General features: G+C 39.7%; 1 protein-coding gene across 1 annotated transcript in view; it reads left to right on the plus strand.

The window, feature by feature from the left end:
• Positions 1 to 22,141, plus strand: part of IRAG1 (inositol 1,4,5-triphosphate receptor associated 1) — an 89,267-nt gene that overhangs the window by 61,872 nt on the left and 5,254 nt on the right. The window contains exons 7-9 of the mRNA XM_075836784.1: positions 7,889 to 7,938; positions 9,953 to 10,531; positions 14,562 to 14,640. Coding sequence (XP_075692899.1) covers positions 7,889 to 7,938; positions 9,953 to 10,531; positions 14,562 to 14,640 — 708 coding nt within the window. The remainder of the gene's footprint in view (positions 1 to 7,888; positions 7,939 to 9,952; positions 10,532 to 14,561; positions 14,641 to 22,141) is intronic.

Here is a 22,141-nt window from a genome sequence, read left to right on the forward strand (position 1 = left end):
GCGGGACACTTATATACATTATATGCGGGACACTTATATACATTATGTGCAGGACACTTATATACATTATATGCGGGACACTTATATACATTATATGCGGGACACTTATATACATTATATGCGGGACACTTATATACATTATATGCGGGACACTTATATACATTATATGCAGGACACTTATATACATTATGTGCAGGACACTTATATACATTATATGCAGGACACTTATATACATTATGTGCAGGACACTTATATACATTATATGCGGGACACTTATATACATTATATGCGGGACACTTCTATACATTATATGCGGGACACTTATATACATTATATGCGGGACACTTATATACATTATATGCGGGACACTTATATACATTATATGCGGGACACTTATATACATTATATGCAGGACACTTATATACATTATATGCAGGACACTTATATACATTATGTGCAGGACACTTCTTTCAGACGTTTTTGGAGCTGTTTTCTCATAGACTCCAATGAAAACAGCTCCAAAAATGAGTTGGTAAAAATGCGAGTTGGTAAAAAAACGTCTGAAAATCCAGAGCTGTTTTCAAGGGAAAACAGACCCTGCTTTTCAGACGTTTTTTTACCAACTCGCATTTTTCGCTGCGTTTTTTACGTCCGTTTTTGGAGCTGTTTTCATTGGAGTCTATGAGAAAACAGCTCCAAAAACGTCCAAAGAAGTGTCCTGCACATAATGTATATAAGGGTATGTTCACACGGCGGGGGTCCGTAACGGCTGAAATTACGGGGATGTTTCAGCCTGAAAACATCCCCGTAATTTCAGCCGTAACGGCATGTGCAGGCGCTTGAACGCCGCGTCAATTACGGCCGTAATTAGCGCTGCTATTCATTGGAGTCAATGAATAGCGGCTCCAATTACGGCCAAAGAAGTGACAGGTCACTTCTTCTACGCGGGCGTCTATTTACGCGCCGTCATTTGTAAATATACGCCTCGTGTGAACAGACGAACGTCTGCCCATTGCTTTCAATGGGCAGATGTTTGTCAGCGCTATTGTCAGCTATTGAGGCGCTATTTTCGGGCGTAATTCGGGGCAAAAACGCCCGATTTACGTCCGTAAATAGGCCGTGTGAACATACCCTAAGTGTCCTGCACTTCTTTTGACGAGGCTGTATTTTTACGTGTCGTCTTTTGACAGCTGTCAAACGACGACGCGTAAATAACAGGTCGTCTGCACAGTACGTCGGCAAACCCATTCAAATGAATGGGCAGATGTTTGCCGACGTATTGTAGCCATATTTTCAGACGTAAAACGAGGCATAATACGCCTCGTATTCGTCTGAAATTTGGCCGTGTGAACATACCCTTATGGGTTAAGGGATGTTCACACGCACGGTTTTTAGACGTAATTCGGGCGTTTTACGCCTCAAATTATATCTGAAAAAACGTCTCCATTACACCTACAAACATCTGCCCATTGCTTGTTCTGCTCCCACGAGGTGTAATTTTACGCGTCGCTGTCAAAAGACGGCGCGTAAAAAGACGCCCGCGTCAAAGAGGTGCATGTCACTTCTTGGGACGTTTTTGGAGCCGTTTTTCATTGACTCCATTGAAAAACCGCTCCAATAACGTCCGTAAAATACGCCGCGAAAAAGTGAGTTGTTACAAAAACTTCTGAAAATCAGGAGCTGTTTTTGCCTGAAAACAGCTCCGTATTTTCAGATGTATTTTGCTACTGCGTGTGAACATGCCCTAAGTGTGGATTACTGGTACTATTAGGGGGTCACTGCTGTAAGGAGCACTGTTATGGAGGTTGAGGTGGCACGGTCAAGGGAGGGAATATTTCTTTAATGGTGGCCTTCTGGTGTCTCGTTTTACAATGTGGTCTCCTGTGTACAGATGATCTGGTATATATTTCTTTGCAGCTGTTGCTTTATCTTCAACAAGGTGGGGCCCATTCCTGACTTTGCTATGGCGCCCAAACTAACGGGTTTACATTGACCTTGTGGCTGGATGGCAGTGTTATTGAGGCACTGTGGTTGGCTCTGTTATGGGGTTTGGAGGATGCCAGGAACAGTTCTGGGCACTCTGAATGTCTAATATGTTATGAGGCACTTCACTGTTCTAGGGGCACTGTGGATGTCACTGTTATAGGGGCACTGTAGATAGCAAAGTTATAGGGGCACTGTGGATAGCAATTTTATAGGGGGCACTGTGAATGGCAATGTTATAGGAGGCACTGTGAATGGCACTGTTATAGGGACACTGTGGATGTCACTGTTATAGGGGCACTGTGAATGGCACTGTTATAGGGGCACTGTGGATGGCAATGTTATAGGGGCACTGTGGATAGCAATTTTATAGGGGGCACTGTGGATGGCAATGTTATAGGAGGCACTATGGATGGCACGTTTATAGGGGCACTGTGGATGTCACTGTTAAAGGGGCACTGTGGATGAGACTGTTATAGGGGCACTGTGGATGGTAATGTTATAGGAGGCACTGTGGATAGCAATGTTATAGGGGGCACTGTGGATGGCACTGTTATAGGGGCACTGTGGATGAGACTGTTATAGGGGCACTGTGGATGAGACTGTTATAGGGGCACTGTGGATGAGACTGTTATAGGGGCACTGTGGATGAGACTGTTATAGGGGGCACTGTGGATAGCAATGTTATAGGGGGCACTGTGGATGGCACTGTTATAGGGGCACTGTGGATGGCACTGTTATAGGGGCACTGTGGATGGCACTGTTATAGGGGCACTGTGGATGGCACTGTTATAGGGGCACTGTGGATGGCACTGTTATAGGGGCACTGTGGATGGCACTGTTATAGGGGCACTGTGGATGGCACTGTTATAGGGGCACTGTGGATGGCACTGTTATAGGGGCACTGTGGATATCACAGTTATAGGGGCACTGTGGATGGCACTGTTATAGGGGCACTGTGGATGGCACTGTTATAGGGGCACTGTGGATGGCACTGTTATAGGGGCACTGTGGATGGCACTGTTATAGGGGCACTGTGGATGGCACTGTTATAGGGGCACTGTGGATATCACAGTTATAGGGGCACTGTGGATGAGACTGTTATAGGGGCACTGTGGATGGCAATGTTATAGGAGGCACTGTGGTTGGCAATGTTATAGGGGCACTGTGGATGAGACTGTTATAGGGGGCACTGTGGATGGCAATGATATAGGGGCACTGTGGATGGCACGGTTATAGGAGGCACTGTGGTTGGCAATGTTTTAGGGGCACTGTGGATGAGACTGTTATAGGGGACACTGTGGAGAGCAATGTTATAGGGGGCACTGTGGGTGGCAATGTTATAGGGGCACTGTGGATGAGACTGTTATAGGGGACACTGTGGAGAGCAATGTTATAGGGGGCACTGTGGATGGGGCTGTTATAAGGTGCACTGTGTATAGCGCTGTTATAGGGGCACTGTGGATGAGACTTATAGGGGCACTGTGGATGGCACTGTTATAACGGGCTCTGTGGATGGCACGGTTATAGTGGGCACTTTGGAGTTAAAAGGTGCACTGTGGATGGTGCTGTTATGACGGTCACAGTGGATGGGACTGTTATGGGGGCACTGTTGTAGGCACTGTTATAAGGGAGACCATGGATGACACGGTTATAAGGGACTCAGTGGACGGGACTGTTATTGGGCACTGTGTAAATCTGGCACTGTTATGGAAACACTAGGTGTATAGAAAAGGGACATGGAAGAAAGCCATGGTGTGCACAGTCCTCTGCATGTACAATGTCCCTCATCCGCATTTCCAGTTTGGAGGTTCAGTATACTTGGGGGTCCATAGTAGCCGGGGGTGGTTAGGTTCCTCTCTATTAGGTGCCTCGCTGTTAGGTGCCTCGCTGTTAGGTGCCTCGCTGTTAGGTGCCTCTCTATTAGGTGCCTCTCTATTCGATTCCTGGTAAAGGCTTCTGCTCCGGAGATGTAATTCCTCCCTATTTACCCTCTTACTGGGTGATTTCAATCATTCGCTAGTTTCACCCCCTGCTTAAATCTCCATAAATGACAAGCTAATAATAGTTCACATAAATGAGGAAACATTGTTCTGGTCGGAATTCCACTTTTTTGATCTCGCTGCCAGGCACATGAGGTTTTTTCCACTTTTGCTTGTTTTACATTTCAGCATTTAGTGTCAGACGGGGCAGGAGCAGCTTCATTGTGACTATATTAGGTATCCGGAGCCAGACAGAAGGAACGCTCAATGTAGTGGAAGAGAAAGAGCGCCCCGTACAAGAGTGCGGAGAGATAACGAGCTGTCTATGGGCTGCAATAAATCCACCTCATCCTGCAGAGAGGGGCTCCAAGCAAGACAAGGGTCAACTAGTGTGGACAACTATAGGGGTTTTCCAATTTGATGTATCCAGATATATAAACCTGGAGGAGCGTTTAAGGCGGCCATGGATGTTGGATTATCATTCTGGATTATTTGCACTAGTACGAAATTGACAGTTTACCCAATGCAAGTGGCCCCATCACCGGATCTATGTAGGTCTATATGAAGATGTTCATCTAATGTAGCTGGCTCCATCACCGGATCTATGTAGGTCTATATGAAGATGTTCATCTAATGTAGCTGGCTCCATCACCGGGTCTATACAGGTCTATATGAAGATGTTCATCTAATGTAGCTGGCTCCATCACCGGGTCTATACAGGTCTATATGAAGATGTCCAGCTAATGTAACATAGGTCCAAATGAAGATGTCCAGCTAGACCAGGTCCTATGTAAGGTGTCTATAGGGCTACAAAAAAGATGTCCAACTAATGTAATTGGCTCCATCATTTGGGTCCATTTAGGTCAATTTGAAGATGTCCAGCTGGACCGTAAACTATGTAGGGTCTATGTAGGTCTATATAAAGATGTCTACCGTGTTTCCCCGATAGTAAGACACCCCCGATTGTAAGACGTATCGGGGGTTTCAGGGGGGTCGGCTAATATAAGCCGTACCCCGAAAGTAAGACATATGTCTTACTTTCGGGGAAACACGGGGGTATTGCCGCCTCCTGCCCACTTCCGCGCCGCCCCCTCTCCATATGTCACCGCGCCGTCCCCTGCACTTGCTCCTGCTGCAACTGCCGGAATCGAAGCGCGCGCCGATTCCGGCAGTTTAACCCATTAAATACCGCTGTCAATAGCGACAGCGGCATTTAATGTGTTTGACAGAGGGGGGAGCTCCCTCTGTCACCCGATCGGCGCCCCCGCAAACAAATCGCGGGTCGCCGTCGGGTTTCCATGACAGCCGGGGGTCTAACAAAGACCCCCAGGTCTGCCTTCAGCATCTGCCTGTTAGGCGATGCCGGAGGCATGACCTAATAGGTTGCCTGTCAGTTTTACACTGACAGGCAATAATGCTTCGGTATACTAAGTATACCAAAGCATTATATATGCGATCGGCACATCGCATAGTGAAGTCCCCTGGTGGGACTAAAAAAAAAAAATGTAAAACAGTTAAATAAAGTTTGTGAAAAAAAAAAAAAAAAAAATTCGACAATTTTTTTACAATATAAGACATACCCCGAAAGTAAGACATAGTCGGGCTTTTGGGGATAAAAAGAAAGTAAGACACTGTCTTACTTTCGGGGAAACACGGTAGTTATTGTAATTGGCTCCATCACCTGGGTCTGTGTCCTTCTATATGAAGATGTCCCTTTCGGAGTCTGTTGTCTGATATTCTTATATTGGTTAAAATGACCACAATTCAGTAGAGTTTGGCAGTCATCGGGATTGGTCATCGTCAAGTTTATTGTTGTGATTGACGTTTTTGAAGAGTGTGAGAAATCCGGAGTATCTGGAGGAATCCAAAGAATGAACATGGAGAAAAGATAAAACCTTGAGGTCCCCAAATCACCCAACTGACCAAATATAATCGATAATCAGATTTGGCGTCTTAAAATATGCGGAATCTAAACATAACTGTATACGAGACCTCAACGAGAGCCTCAAGGACAAGAACCTCCACCACTGCCAAGAAGATGTAAGAAGAAATGGGAGAGTTACTTGAATATCAGTCTGTAAAGGGTTACACAGCCTCTGGGCCCCCATAGAACCCCAGGGAGAGCCAATATCTCCAAATGAGGAAAACTTTAAGGAACGGTGAATATTCTCATGAGCTGCCAAAATCCCTCTAAGAGCACAAGGACAACTCATCCGGGAAGTCACAGAATATCCCCGGAGAACATCTGAAGACTTGCAGCCCCTCTAGACCCAGGGAAGGTCAACATGATGTCTCCACCATGAGACCGAACAACCTGGAAACTAACGTTCTATGGACAGAGGAGTCAAGTAGAGATGTATGGAGCGCACAGGTCCCGCTATTCCCAGTAGGGACTCTGACCTGTAGTGGTGATGATGGGGGTGAGGGCTCCGCTGCTTCAGAACATGGGCGACTTGTTATTATTGAAGGAACCGTGGATTCGGCACTGGACCAGAAGACTCTTAGGGTGCGCTCACGTGACCTACTATTTCCGTAGTGTGTGAGCGAACTCTTAAGGAGAATGTCCGCTTGTCTGTCAGAAAGCTGGAGTGTAAGTCGGTCTACAAGGTCAACATGGAAGGTCCTGACGGGAACCTAAAAGAAAGGCTGTGTCAGGACCTGAAATGAGCAGTTGATGGAGGAAAATCTCCCATTGTGTCTGAAGTGAAGCAATCCTGCAAAAAAAGGTGCAAAAAACCCTCAAGCCTGAAATCAAATGATAAAAAATGTTTGTTTTTTTTGACTGACGCTCAAGACTATGTTCACACAGGGCGGATATGCTGCATAAAAGAACGCATCGTATCCGCCCTGTGCGCCGCAGGGAACTCCGGGCGAAAAACCGCACCAACTTGTGCTGCAGTTTTTTGGTCGGAATGTCCGCTGCGGAAATCCTGCACTGAAAAATTGAAAAACGGATACTTACCATAGCGACGCCTCCCTCTGATGTCCTGACGTCTTATCCCATGAGCCAATCACAGGCTGCAGCGGTCACATGGGATGAAACGTCATCCCTGGAGGCCGGGCTGAACAAGGAAACACAGAATTGTGGGTAAATATAAGATAATTTATTTTCTGAGTTGCGTTTTTTGCGGCGGAATCGCTGCTTTTCTGCCGCAAACAAACACAAGAATTGCTATTTGTTGCGGATTTTACCTCCCCGTTGAATTCAAAGGGGAAAACTCGCAACACAAAAGCAGCGATTACGCAAATATAATTAACATGCTGCGGATTAAAAAACGCACCGCAAGTCAATTTATGAACGCTCCACATTTACGCAGCGTGTGGAGGGGATTTGTTTAGATCTCATTCACTCTTCTGCTACTGGATTCTGCTTTAGATTTTCCGCATTGAAATCCGTTGCGGAAAATCCACAGTATTTACGCTACGTGTGAACTGACCCTAAAAAGGATTCACTCTAAAGGTATGTTCACGCGCAAAATGGCTGTAAAACACGGAGCTGTTTTCAAGGGAAAACGGCCCCTGATTTTCAGATTTTTTTTAAGCATCTCCAGCGTTTTTTGATGCGTTTTTTACGGCCGTTTTTGGAGCTGTTTTTCTATTGCCACAATGAAAAACAGCTAAAAAAAAAACGGCTCAAGAAGTGAAATGCACGAAACGCCGTTTTTCCCATTGAAATCAATGGGCAGAAAATAAGCCGTGTGAACATACCCTAAGGGGGCAGTTTCTTTTCCACAAGGGACGTTTAATACATGTGAACCTTAAATAATTCTAAATCTGCGCTGAAGGATCACTCTAAAGACCAGAAACCGGTCACTCTTGACAAATATGCAATAATAAGAGCCACCTGGAGGGGGCACATACTTTTTACAGCACTGTTAATCAATAATTATGTTATTTATACTAATAAAACTTTCCTTGTGCAGGACCTGATCCATATCCCAACGTCTTCCCTGCAGCTGCAACATTAGTACAGGTAAGCGGACATGACCATGAACAAAATATAAAGCAAATCTGGATCCCTCTCTCTTGTCATTAGAGCAGGCACAATAGGCTGACACTTCCTGTTTTCAGCAGCTCACTTATAAGCTTTGTTGTATAGACTGGGGCAGGATGAGCAGAGTCTTCTCATTATCATTAGATGGTGAGGGAGTTAATGACAGCTCTATTGTACTGCTAAAGGTCTCAATAGGGCAGGATAGTTACACTATATATATATATATGCGCACAGATAAGGTTGTGTACGCAGCTCCCCTGCCACTCCCTGGTCTCTGTGGGAGGGGCTGTACTGCATCAATTCCTGGAGACTTTAATAATCTATGACACTTTTCTGTCTATTACCTTCCATTCATTGCAGCTGCCATAAAGCGCACACACCATGCTGCACTGTCTGTACAGTGAGGTGTTTTCGCGGCGTGTGGACGTACCCTATAGATGCGCCAAATTTAGCATCCAGCATGAGCCACTGTGATAAATTTGGGGCATCTCATTCTAAGCGATCTGAATTTAAGACAGTATAAGTAAATCAGCCCCATTATTTCTCTTCTACAGACTAAAGTCACATACATGAGACTGTCCCTTTAAATATATTAATGTCTCATAAAGTGAAAACATCGCAATTTTAAGGTCACCTCAAAAACACAAGAGCGCCCTCTATGGCTGGGCTTTAATCTTCAACTTACTTTGAAACTAAGGAATAGTCAGCCCAGGATATGGCAGATTGCTGCGAGAAAGGTTCAGACGCCTAAAGGAGGATTATATAACATCTTATAAATTATAAGACCCTGTTCACACTGAGTTTTTTTGGCGATGTTTTTGACGTGGAAACCGCACCAAAAAACGGGCAAAAACGCCGCCCATTGATTTCAATGGGAGGCGGAGGCGTTTTTTTTTCCTATCCACAAGTTGTGGGTGGTATTCACAGATAAATGGAGCGGAGTTGCAATACCAGACACAACCTGTTGACATATGTGGCGCTGTTTCTGGAAGAAAGCAGACATGTTTTTCTAATGATGGACAACCACAGCAGTCATTGTAAACGGAAAAGTTCTGCAACTTCCTAAAAGACTTTGGCGCACATCTATCACGCAGTTTACTCCAGGATTTGACATAAACTCCCCCAAAAAAATGGTAAACTTTGCAATTTTTTTTATGAGTCACCAAATTTGGAAACGTAGGAAAAAATGGAGTAATTGTTTCCATGGAGACATAATTTGTCAAATTTAAGTAGAAAGCCTTAAAATAAAAGACATCGATTTGTTTTTCTGTCCTTCAGATTTGAATTCGCCTTTTAATAAATTTGTCACAAATCACTCCAACTGGATCATCCACAAAGTCTATCATAAAAGACGCCCGTCTTAAAAAAATGTGAACCCCTGTTTTTAAATTCCTCAGTAATTTCAAGAACTCTGCTTGCTGCCGTTTTTAGCTCACAGAGGATTGTCTGGACTTTAAAACACAAATATAAAGATATATGCCCTGGTACAATGTAACAAACCCAGCTGCATGAGCAGGACTATGTCAAGGAAGGTAAAAGCTGCTGAATGTAAACAGTGTTTCTATTCACTGACAACAAGCAAAGATATTAAAAAGAGGAAATTTAGCACAAAGTATACTAGAAAGGGCAGAATGTAATTGACATAAAACAGGAAAGCCTCTTTGAAAGGATCAGAATATTGAGGCTCCTGTTAATCTCTATGGGGAGAGGCTGCCCCTGGACTTGGGGCCCATCGTTCTTGGTAATGGTGGGGGTCTCAGAGGTTGGGCCCCCATCGATCAAGGGTAGTTTTAGGTCAACATCTTTTACATTTTATATGTAATACACCTTTAAAATATTGTCCCTTATTTATAAATACTGAGGCCAAGACCTAAGGATTGACTCGTTATAAGATATATCGTTACAGTTAACCCTTTATAACCCGGTGCCATGTTCCTAGATTCCCATAGCGCCCCCAACTCCTCACCACTTCTCCATCTTATCGTTTCCATAGACCACCGCAAAGGGATTAACGGATCGGAAACAGAACGACCAGAGGAAGATTTCGCAAGGCAGGCTCAGCCCGCGCCCTCCGAGCCTCACGGCCGCCTCCAAGGAGACCCTTTACGAACAGAAGGAAAATTTTGACCCCCTAAAACAGATGAGCAACACATATAAAGCCGCGGGCCCTGACGTCTGTAAACCTTCTCTCGCGAAGACCAAACTTAGTCCTGAACATGACGTCCAGAAATCCATCCTGAAGAAGCTATGTGACCCGCCACGAGGGGGCGCCTCTGAGGCACCAGGTGTTTCTAGCGTGGCTTTCCAAGCTCCAGGGTCACCTCAAGTTCCTGTTGACTCCAAGTTTGTTTCCCGGGTGGAACATCTGATGTCTGGGATCCGGCCCCCGCTGCTTAGGGCCCTCTCCTGGGACAGTGTGGAGCCAGAGCAGAGAAGTAAATCCAGCTTAGAGTCCCCCGGAAAAGATTTTGTTTCCAATAATGATAAATGTGACAAACTCTCCAAATTCACCGGACTTCAGGACTTCCATGTTCAACCAGTGCGACTTCAGAAGCTGACCAAGCTGCGGGAGGTAAGTGACCGCCATATGTACGCATTGTAAAGGGGGATTCCGGGTATACAGACATAAAGAATAAAGTTCTGCAACTTTCTCATGGACTTTGTGGTTCAGTTTCTCATCATTTTCAAGATCTCTGCTCGCTGTCAGTAAATAGAAACATTTGTTTACACCCAGAAGCTGAAAACCTGTCCTGATCATGTCCAAGTGACACAGCTGCAGATCGTATAAAGAGTTCGTCTGTATCGGTCAGAAGGATGTGGCTTGCTGATACATTGTAACAAACCCTCAGCTTTTCAGCATTTAGATGTAAACAAGAATGTTACCATACACTAACCGTAAGCAGAGTTCTTGAAAATGTTAAGAGATTGAAACAAAAAGGCCCACATGTATCAGTATCAATTTTTGGGTGGATTTTTTTATTTTTGCAGTGTTTTGCAACAAATGCATCTTGTTGTACACAATTTCTTCAGACAGCCTGATGGTGGCCGTGGCGTACAGATGGTAATTTTTTTTTAAAATCACATTTCCTAAATATGGCTAATAAGTAACTCCGCCCATGTGGACAGCGTACACCACAAGGTGGCGCACGTGGCACAAACAGTAATTCTTTTTGGTGCAAACACTTTATAAATGGAGCACACACAGTCTACGCCGTTAATCCCACTGAAAACGCGCCAAAGAAAGTGGCAGACAGAGCTTGATACGTGTCATTCAAAGCATATTACAGAGTTACAGAACTTTTTATTGCAAGACAGAGCTCTGGTCCATCACATGACCAGGATAGATATTTATCCCCTGGAAGAGAAGGTTCCTATTGAATGACAGCAAACAGAGATCTTGAAAACTGTGCGGGAAAGCATATTAGAACACTGCTGAACTTTTTGGGAACTGGATACCCCTTTTACTTACCTAAAAACAGAAAACCCCATCCGGATCCAGAGATCTCCATGCTGAAAGTCAAAGGTCTACAGAGGACATGTCACAGGTTTATAAAACCCGGAGGGCTCTGAAAGTCTTTTATGATTTTATTATTATAATGGTAAGTAGTCATTTCATGCAGACAAACATTTAATTGCTTCAGTGCATGTGGCTGCAATGTGAGCCGAGGATAATTACTATGGGGGCCACTAGGGGGCGATCATTTCACATGGATGAATTCAGATGGTAGATTGTGGTAAATGATAGGTTGCAAAGTATTGCAGAGTAATATTGTATTTAAAGGGGTTGTCCAGTTTAGAAAGCCCCTTGACGTACGCTCTATTAGGTAATTCTGGGGTAATAGAGGGGGGGGGTCCTGTGTTCAGGACCCTCATCTCTTGGTCAGGGTGGAGAGCGGTTACATACAGCGTCTTTCTCTCTCTATTTGTGACTCTGTCTTTCGGGCCTGTATTACACAGAAAGCACATTGATATGAATAGACACTGTGTAATACTTAATTTCTCCTGTGGTGTTGCTGTGGGGAAACTGAACACTTACTGCTAGGTTTCCCCACTGATCGCTGGGGGTCCCAGCAGGGGGACACTTTGTGATCAGTTTACTGTCAAGGGACCCTTCTAACAAGTAGGGATTGTCCAAAGTGGCGCACCCTTTATTTACGGGTATTAACCTCTTATCCCTATAAACCTGGAATATTGTCTCCTGTTACTGTAATATAATGAGAATCTGCACAGCCACAAGGTCATGTCATTGGCATGCTGCCAGCTCCAGAAAAAGACTACAGCTGAGAAGTACCAGTCCAGAGGCCTTAGAGGGGTTCTACACTAAACTTAAAGGGCCAGTGTCCAGTATTATGTAAATAAAGCTCTAAGGGAAAGTTCTACAACGTTCTAATATATTTTATGTATCAATTCCTCACCATTTTTTATGATCTCTGCTTGCGGTCACTAAATGGGAACATTCAGACCTGATACTTCTCACACCTGATGGTTTGTTACAATTGTATCCAGTCTAGACAATAGTCTGTGAGCTGCACAGTCTGGACTCCAGGCGGATACATTTTACCTGCGCTGATACATTGTAACCAACGAAAAGGATAGAAAAAGGATTTATACTACTGGTGTGTTTAGCTCATACAGGATTGTCTAGACTGGATACAATTGTAACAAACCCTCATCTGTGGGAACTGTGAGACAAAATGATTATAAAGTACAAGCAACTAAACCTGAAGAGGTAAAACAAACCTCGATAAAGGGGGAGCCTGGAGATCGGCTATAATAGACGACCCCGTATACAGAGTGACTCTTATTACACTCCTGGAACACGGACGGCAGAACCTGCTGGTCCTAATGTAACCCTGACCGTGTAAACAGGAAAGGAATGATTGATTGGCAGGTCAGATGAGAGGGAGCACTCCGGAGTTCCAGATCCAGTATCTCACACACGAGTGTCCTCTTCCCGGACACTTTCCTTCCTGAATTGATGTCAACAACCTGTGTCGTGTTGTGGAACTGCCCGTTCCTGTCATGACAGAGGACGTGATATAATAAGGACCGGCTAGCAAGAAACGTTCCAAAATGTCTTCCCCAGATCTAAGGATTTCTGTTTAACACAATAAGGATCGGAGCAATGGCGACTTTATTCTGCGGTCACTCTCGTCTACATTGTATCCTCGTCTTTACTTCATTGTTACCTCGTTGTTACTTTGTGTCTCCTCAATCCTTCTAAAGCTTTACCCTCCATCGTATTATCCTAGTCCTCCATCATATGACCCTGAGCTTCACCTCACCCTCCTTTACATCATATTCACTCTCATCATTCCATAATCGCCCTCCAACATACAATCCTCACCGACTACTACTCCATCATCACTTTCCATCATTCTATTCTCACCCTCCGTCACCTGATCCCCATCCATCATGATCATTCAATCAACAACTTCCATCATATCACCCTCCCCTTCCCTAATTCCACCTGGAGCTTCCATCATTCCAACCTCGCCATCTATCCATATCATATGTAAATGTCCATCACTTTATGCTTTCCTTCCGTTATATCATCCTCATCTTCAGCCTCCATCATTCCATTCCATAATATTGCCATCACCCTGCGAAATGCCATACCGAGCCTCTATTCCATGATCTTCAGCCTCCATCATATGATCCGTATCCTCCCATCATGTGGCCTTAATTATATGAACCTCAGCCTCCATCATATAATCGTTATCTTCAGCCCCCACCATATGATCCTCATTGTCCATCATATGAGCCTCATTCATCATTATATGATCCTCATCCTCCACCATATTATCCTCATCCTCCATCATATGATCCTCATCCTCCATCATATGATCCTTATCTATAATGTGATCCTCAGCCTTTATTATATGACCCTCAGCCAACATCATATGATCCTTATCCTCCATCATGTGATCCTCAGCCTCCACCATATGACCCTTAGCCTCCATCATGAGATCCTCCATCATGTTATCCTCAGCCTCCACGATATGACCCTTAGCCTTCATCATATGAGCATCAGCCTCCATCATGAGATCCTCCATCATATGAGCCTTATTCTCCATCATGAGATCCTTACCTTCCATCAATATTCCACCTTCACCTACATCTACTCCATCAGCACTGTCCGTCATTCTATCCTCAACCTGCAGTGTCATCGCCCTCCATGATCCCATCACCGCGCTCCTCAATATCATGTTCACCATAAACCATATAATTCCCTCCCCCATCACTATTTCCACCCTTCATAATATCATCCTTATTATTCATCACATCCCCCTCCTCCTCCATCCCCTTCATCACCTGCACCCTCTATAATTCTATCCTCATCCCCTTCATCACCTGCACCCTCTATAATTCTATCCTCATCCCCTTCATCACCTGCACCCTCTATAATTCTATCCTCCTCCTCCATTCTCCATTATGTCGTGCTCCTTCACATTTCATCTCCACATTCGTCGAGTCTTCATTTCATTCATACTTTGATCTTCTCAACCGTTCGATCGCCTTAGATTATGGGAAACGTAACCAATAAAACGTTATTCCTACTCCAGCTCCGAACACTAATCAGTTTTATGTTTCCTGATCAGGAACATAAGATGATGAGAAGTCAGAACCTCACAGGTCAGAAGCTCCCAGATCTCAGTGAGGCGGCTGAGCAGGAAAGAGGTGAGTCCAGGGATGTCCCCAATATGTTCCTACTAATAAGCTGCAGGAAGTAAAATCCGTGGGACTGATATTGTCAAGTGACGCAGGCAGAGAGGAAACTCCACCGTCATAGACCGTGGCAGCCCGAGTGACGTGGTCCGTTTACTGCATGTAATTCCTGTGACCTGTGCTGCCATCAAACCAAGATGAGTTCTAGAGCAGATCTACAATATACATCAGGGGTGCAAGACCTGGGGTACGTGGGGCGCATGTGGCTCCACCATACTATTCTGTGTTGCCCCCAAGACACAGAGATGCCAGTGTGTGTCCTGATAGTTCAGACATCCGCATCCTACTGATGGCACAAGCACAAGTATTGGAGGTACTCTGTCTGGCACTGTTATGGGGGAACTGTGGGGCTATATAAGTTCTATTTTAGGCAGGCTAAAGAGCAATAGAGGTAAAACTGCTGCTGTGTCATACCTTGTGCAGGACAAGACCATCGATTTTTCCCAGATTTCTTCTCTAAAGGGGTATTTCTGTCTGAGACATTTATGGCATATCCACCAGATAAATCATAAATGTCTAAAAGGTTCAGCACTGCATGCGTCGCTCTCCTTCTTAGTATATTTACATATATACTGTTGATATGCCATAAATGCCTCAAATGGGAAAACCCCTTTAAAATTAGTTGTGGCCCTTGGAAGTGGTATAATCTGATAATGTGGCTCTCGAACCAGAAAAGATTGTGCATCCATGATATACATCAATTATTCACTTTTCATTATTCTCCTATATAAGGAGTTACCACTACTAAAATACTGCCCCCTATATACAAGAATATAACTACTAAAATACAGCCCCCTATATACAAGAATATAACTACTATAATACTGCTCCTATATACAAGAATATAACTACTATAATACTGCCCCTATATACAAGAATATAACTACTATAATACTTCTCCTATATACAAGAATATAACTACTATAATACTGCTCCTATATACAAGAATATAACTACTATAATACTGTTCCTATATACAAGAATATAACTACTATAATACTGCCCCTATGTACTAGTATATAACTACTATAATACTGCCCCCTATATACAAGAATATAACTACTATAATACTGCCCCCTACATACAAGAATATAACTACTATAATACTGCCTCTATATACAAGAATATAACTACTATAATACTGCTCCCTATATACAAGAATATAACTACTATAATACTGCCCCCTATATACAAGAATATAACTACTATAATACTGCCCCCTATATACAAGAATATAACTACTATAATACTGCCCCTATGTACTAGTATATAACTACTTTAATACTGCCCCCTACATACAAGAATATAACTACTATAATGCTGCTCCTATATACAAGAATATAACAACTATAATACTGCCCCCTATATACAAGAATATAACTACTATAATAATGCCCCCTATATACAAGAATATAACTACTATAATACTGCCCCTATGTACTAGTATATAACTACTATAATACTGCCCCCTACATACAAGAATATAACTACTATAATACTGCCCCCTATATACAAGAATGAAACTACTATAATACTGCCCCTATATACAAGAATATAACTACTATAATACTGCCCCTATATACAAGAATATAACTACTATAATACTGCCCCCTATGTACAAGAATATAACTACTATAATACTGCCCCCTATATACAAGAATATAACTACTATAATACTGCTCCTATATACAAGAATATAACTACTATAATACTGCTCCTATATACAAGAATATAACTACTATAATACTGCCCCCTATATACAAGAATATAACTACTATAATACTGCTCCTATATACAAGAATATAACTACTATAATACTGCCCCCTATATACAAGAATATAACTACTATAATACTGCCCCTATGTACTAGTATATAACTACTATAATACTGCCCCCTATGTACAAGAATATAACTACTATAATACTGCCCCCTATATACAAGAATATAACTACTATAATACTGCTCCTATATACAAGAATATAACTACTATAATACTGCCCCCTATATACAAGAATATAACTACTATAATACTGCTCCTATATACAAGAATATAACTACTATCCTACTGCCCCTATATACAAGAATATAACTACTATAATACTGCTCCCTATATACAAGAATAGAATATAACTACTATACTGCTCCTATATACAAGAATATAACTACTATAATACTGCCCCCTATATACAAGAATATAACTACTATAATACTGCCCCTATATACAAGAATATAACTACTATAATACTGATGCTATATACAGGAATATAACTACTATAATACTGCCACAATATACAAGAATATAACCACTATAATACTATCCCCTATATACAAGAATATAACTACTATAATACTGCTCCCTATATACAAGAATATAACTACTATAATACTGCCCCTATATACAAGAATATAACTACTATAATACTGCTCCTATATACAAGAATATAACTACTATAATACTGCCCCTATATACAAGAATATAACTACTATAATACTGCCCCCTATATACAAGAATATAACTACTATAATAATGCTCCTATATACAAGAATATAACTACTATAATACTGCTCCTATATACAAGAATATAACTACTATAATACTGATCCTATATACAAGAATATAACTACTATAATACTGCCCCCTATATACAAGAATATAACTACTATAATACTGCCCCCTATATACAAGAACATAACTACTATAATACTGCTCCTATATACAAGAATATAACTACTATACTACTGCCCCCTATATACAAGAATATAACTACTATAATACTGCCCCCTATATACAAGAATATAACTACTATAATACTGCTCCTATATACAAGAATTTAACTACTATAATACTGCTCCTATATACAAGAATATAACTACTATAATACTGCGCCCTATATACAAGAATATAACTACTATAATACTGCTCCTATATAATCAAGAATATAACTACTATAATACTACCTCCTATATACAAGAATATAACTACTATACTACTCCCCCCTATATACAAGAATATAACTACTTTAATACTGCTCCTATATACAAAAATATAACTACTATAATACTGCTCCTATATACAAAAATATAACTACTATAATACTGCTCCTATATACAAGAATATAACTACTATAATACTGCCCCCTATATACAAGAATATAACTACTATAATACTGCCCCCTATATACAAGAATATAACTACTATAATACTGCCCCCTATATACAAGAATATAACTACTATAATACTGCTCCCTATATACAAGAATATAACTGCTATAATACTGCTCCTATATACAAGAATATAACTGCTATAATACTGCCTCCTATATACAAGAATATAACTGCTATAATACTGGTCCTATATACAAGAATATAACTACTATAATACTGCCCCTATATACAAGAATATAACTACTATAATACTGCCCTCTATATACAAGAATATAACTACTATAATACTGCCCCTATATACAAGAATATAACTATTATAATACTGTCTCCTATATACAAGAATATAACTACTATAATACTGCCCCTATATACAAGAATATAACTACTATAATACTGCTCCTATATACAAGAATATAACTACTATAATACTGCCCCCTATATACAAGAATATAACTACTATAATACTGCCCCCTATATACAAGAATATAACTACTATAATACTGCCCCCTATATACAAGAATAGAACTACTATAATACTGTCCCCTATATACAAGAATATAACTAATATAATACTGCCCCTATATACAAGAAAATAACTACTATAATACTGCTCCTATATACAAGAATATAACTACTATAATACTGCCCCTATATACAAGAATATAATTACTATAATACTGCCCCCTATATACAAGTATATAACTAATATAATACTGCCTCCTATATACAAGAATATAACTACTATAATACTGCCCCTATATACAAGAATATAACTGCTATAATACTGCCCCCTATATACAAGTATATAACTGCTATAATACTGTCCCCTATATACAAGAATATAACTGCTATAATACTGCCCCTATATACAAGACTATAACTTCTATAATACTGCCCCCTATATACAAGAATATAACTACTATAATACTGCCCCCTATATACAGGAATACAACTACTATAATACTGCCCCTATATACAAGAATATAACTACTATAATACTTCTCCCTATATACAAGAATATAACTACTATAATACTGCCCCCTATATACAATTAAATAACTGCTATAATACTGTTCCCTATATACAAGAATATAACTACTATAATAATGCTCCCTATATACAAGAATATATCTACTATAATACTGCCCCCTATATACAAGTATATAACTGCTATAATACTGCTCCCTATATACAAGAATATAACTACTATAATACTGCCCCCTATATACAAGAATATAACTACTATAATACTGCCCCCTATATACAAGAATATAAGTACTATAATACTGCCCCCAATGTACAAGAATATAACTACTATAATACTGCTCCCTATATACAAGAATATAACTACTATAATACTACTCCCTATATACAAGAATATAACTACTATAATACTGCTCCTATATACAAGAATATAACTGCTATAATACAGCTCCTATATACAAGAATATAACTACTATAATACTGCCCCCTATATACAAGAATATAACTATTATAATACTGCCCTCTATATACAAGAATATAACTACTATAATAATGCCCCTATATACAAGAATATAACTATTATAATACTGTCTCCTATATACAAGAATATAACTACTATAATACTGCCCCTATATACAAGAATATATCTACTATAATACTGCTCCTATATACAAGAATATAACTACTATAATACTGCCCCCTATATACAAGAATATAACTACTATAATACTGCCCCCTATATACAAGAATATAACTACTATAATACTGCCCCCTATATACAAGAATATAACTACTATAATACTGCCCCCTATATACAAGAATAGAACTACTATAATACTGCCCCTTATATACAAAAATAGAACTACTATAATACTGTCCCCTATATACAAGAATATAACTAATATAATACTGCCCCTATATACAAGAATATAACTACTATAATACTGCCCCTATATACAAGAATATAACTACTATAATACTGCTCCTATATACAAGAATATAACTACTATAATACTGCTCCTATATACAAGAATATAACTACTATAATACTGCCCCTATATACAAGAATATAACTACTATAATACTGCTCCTATATACAAGAATATAACTACTATAATACTGCTCCTATATACAAGAATATAACTAATATAATACTGCCCCTATATACAAGAATATAACTAATATAATACTGCCCCTATATACAAGAATATAACTAATATAATACTGCCCCCTATATACAAGAATATAACTACTATAATACTGCCCCTATATACAAGAATATAACTACTATAATACTGCCCCTATATACAAGAATATAACTACTATAATACTGCCCCCTATATACAAGAATATAACTACTATAATACTGCCCCTATATACTAGAATATAACTACTATAATACTGCCCCTATATACAAGAATACAACTACTTTAATATTGCCCCTATATACAAGAATATAACTACTATAATACTGCCCCCTATATACAAGAATATAACTACTATAATACTGCCCCTATATACAAGAATATAACTACGATAATACTGCCCCTATATACAAGAATATAACTACTATAACACTGCCCCCTATATACAAGAATATAACTACTATAATACTGCTCCTACATACAAGAGTATAACTACTATAATACTGCTCCTATATACAAGAATATAACTACTATAACACTGCCCCCTATATACAAGAATATAACTACTATAATACTGCTCCTACATACAAGAGTATAACTACTATAATACTGCTCCTATATACAAGAATATAACTACTATAATACTGCTCCTATATACAAGAATACAACTACTATAATACTGCCCCCTATATACAAGAATATAACTACCATAATACTGCCTCCTATATGCAAGAATATAACTACTATAATACTGCTCCTATATACAAGAATATAACTACTATAATACTGCCCCCTATATACAAGAATATAACTACTATAATACTGCCCCCAATGTACAAGAATATAACTACTATAATACTGCTCCCTATATACAAGAATATAACTACTATAATACTACTCCCTATATACAAGAATATAACTACTATAATACTGCTCCTATATACAAGAATATAACTACTATAATACTGCCTCCTATATACAAGAATATAACTGCTATAATACAGCTCCTATATACAAGAATATAACTACTATAATACTGCCCCCTATATACAAGAATATAACTACTATAATACTGCCCTCTATATACAAGAATATAACTACTATAATACTGCCCCTATATACAAGAATATAACTATTATAATACTGTCTCCTATATACAAGAATATAACTACTATAATACTGCCCCTATATACAAGAATATATCTACTATAATACTGCTCCTATATACAAGAATATAACTACTATAATACTGCCCCCTATATACAAGAATATAACTACTATAATACTGCCCCCTATATACAAGAATATAACTAATATAATACTGCCCCCTATATACAAGAATATAACTACTATAATACTGCCCCCTATATACAAGAATAGAACTACTATAATACTGCCCCTTATATACAAAAATAGAACTACTATAATACTGTCCCCTATATACAAGAATATAACTAATATAATACTGCCCCTATATACAAGAATATAACTACTATAATACTGCCCCTATATACAAGAATATAACTACTATAATACTGCTCCTATATACAAGAATATAACTACTATAATACTGCTCCTATATACAAGAATAGAACTACTATAATACTGCCCCTATATACAAGAATATAACTACTATAATACTGCTCCTATATACAAGAATATAACTACTATAATACTGCTCCTATATACAAGAATATAACTAATATAATACTGCCCCTATATACAAGAATATAACTAATATAATACTGCCCCTATATACAAGAATATAACTAATATAATACTGCCCCCTATATACAAGAATATAACTACTATAATACTGCCCCTATATACAAGAATATAACTACTATAATACTGCCCCTATATACAAGAATATAACTACTATAATACTGCCCCCTATATACAAGAATATAACTACTATAATACTGCCCCTATATACTAGAATATAACTACTATAATACTGCCCCTATATACAAGAATACAACTACTTTAATATTGCCCCTATATACAAGAATATAACTACTATAATACTGCCCCCTATATACAAGAATATAACTACTATAATACTGCCCCTATATACAAGAATATAACTACGATAATACTGCCCCTATATACAAGAATATAACTACTATAACACTGCCCCCTATATACAAGAATATAA

Source organism: Rhinoderma darwinii, chromosome 9 (genome assembly GCF_050947455.1).
Source record: "Rhinoderma darwinii isolate aRhiDar2 chromosome 9, aRhiDar2.hap1, whole genome shotgun sequence".
NCBI lineage: Eukaryota > Metazoa > Chordata > Amphibia > Anura > Rhinodermatidae > Rhinoderma > Rhinoderma darwinii.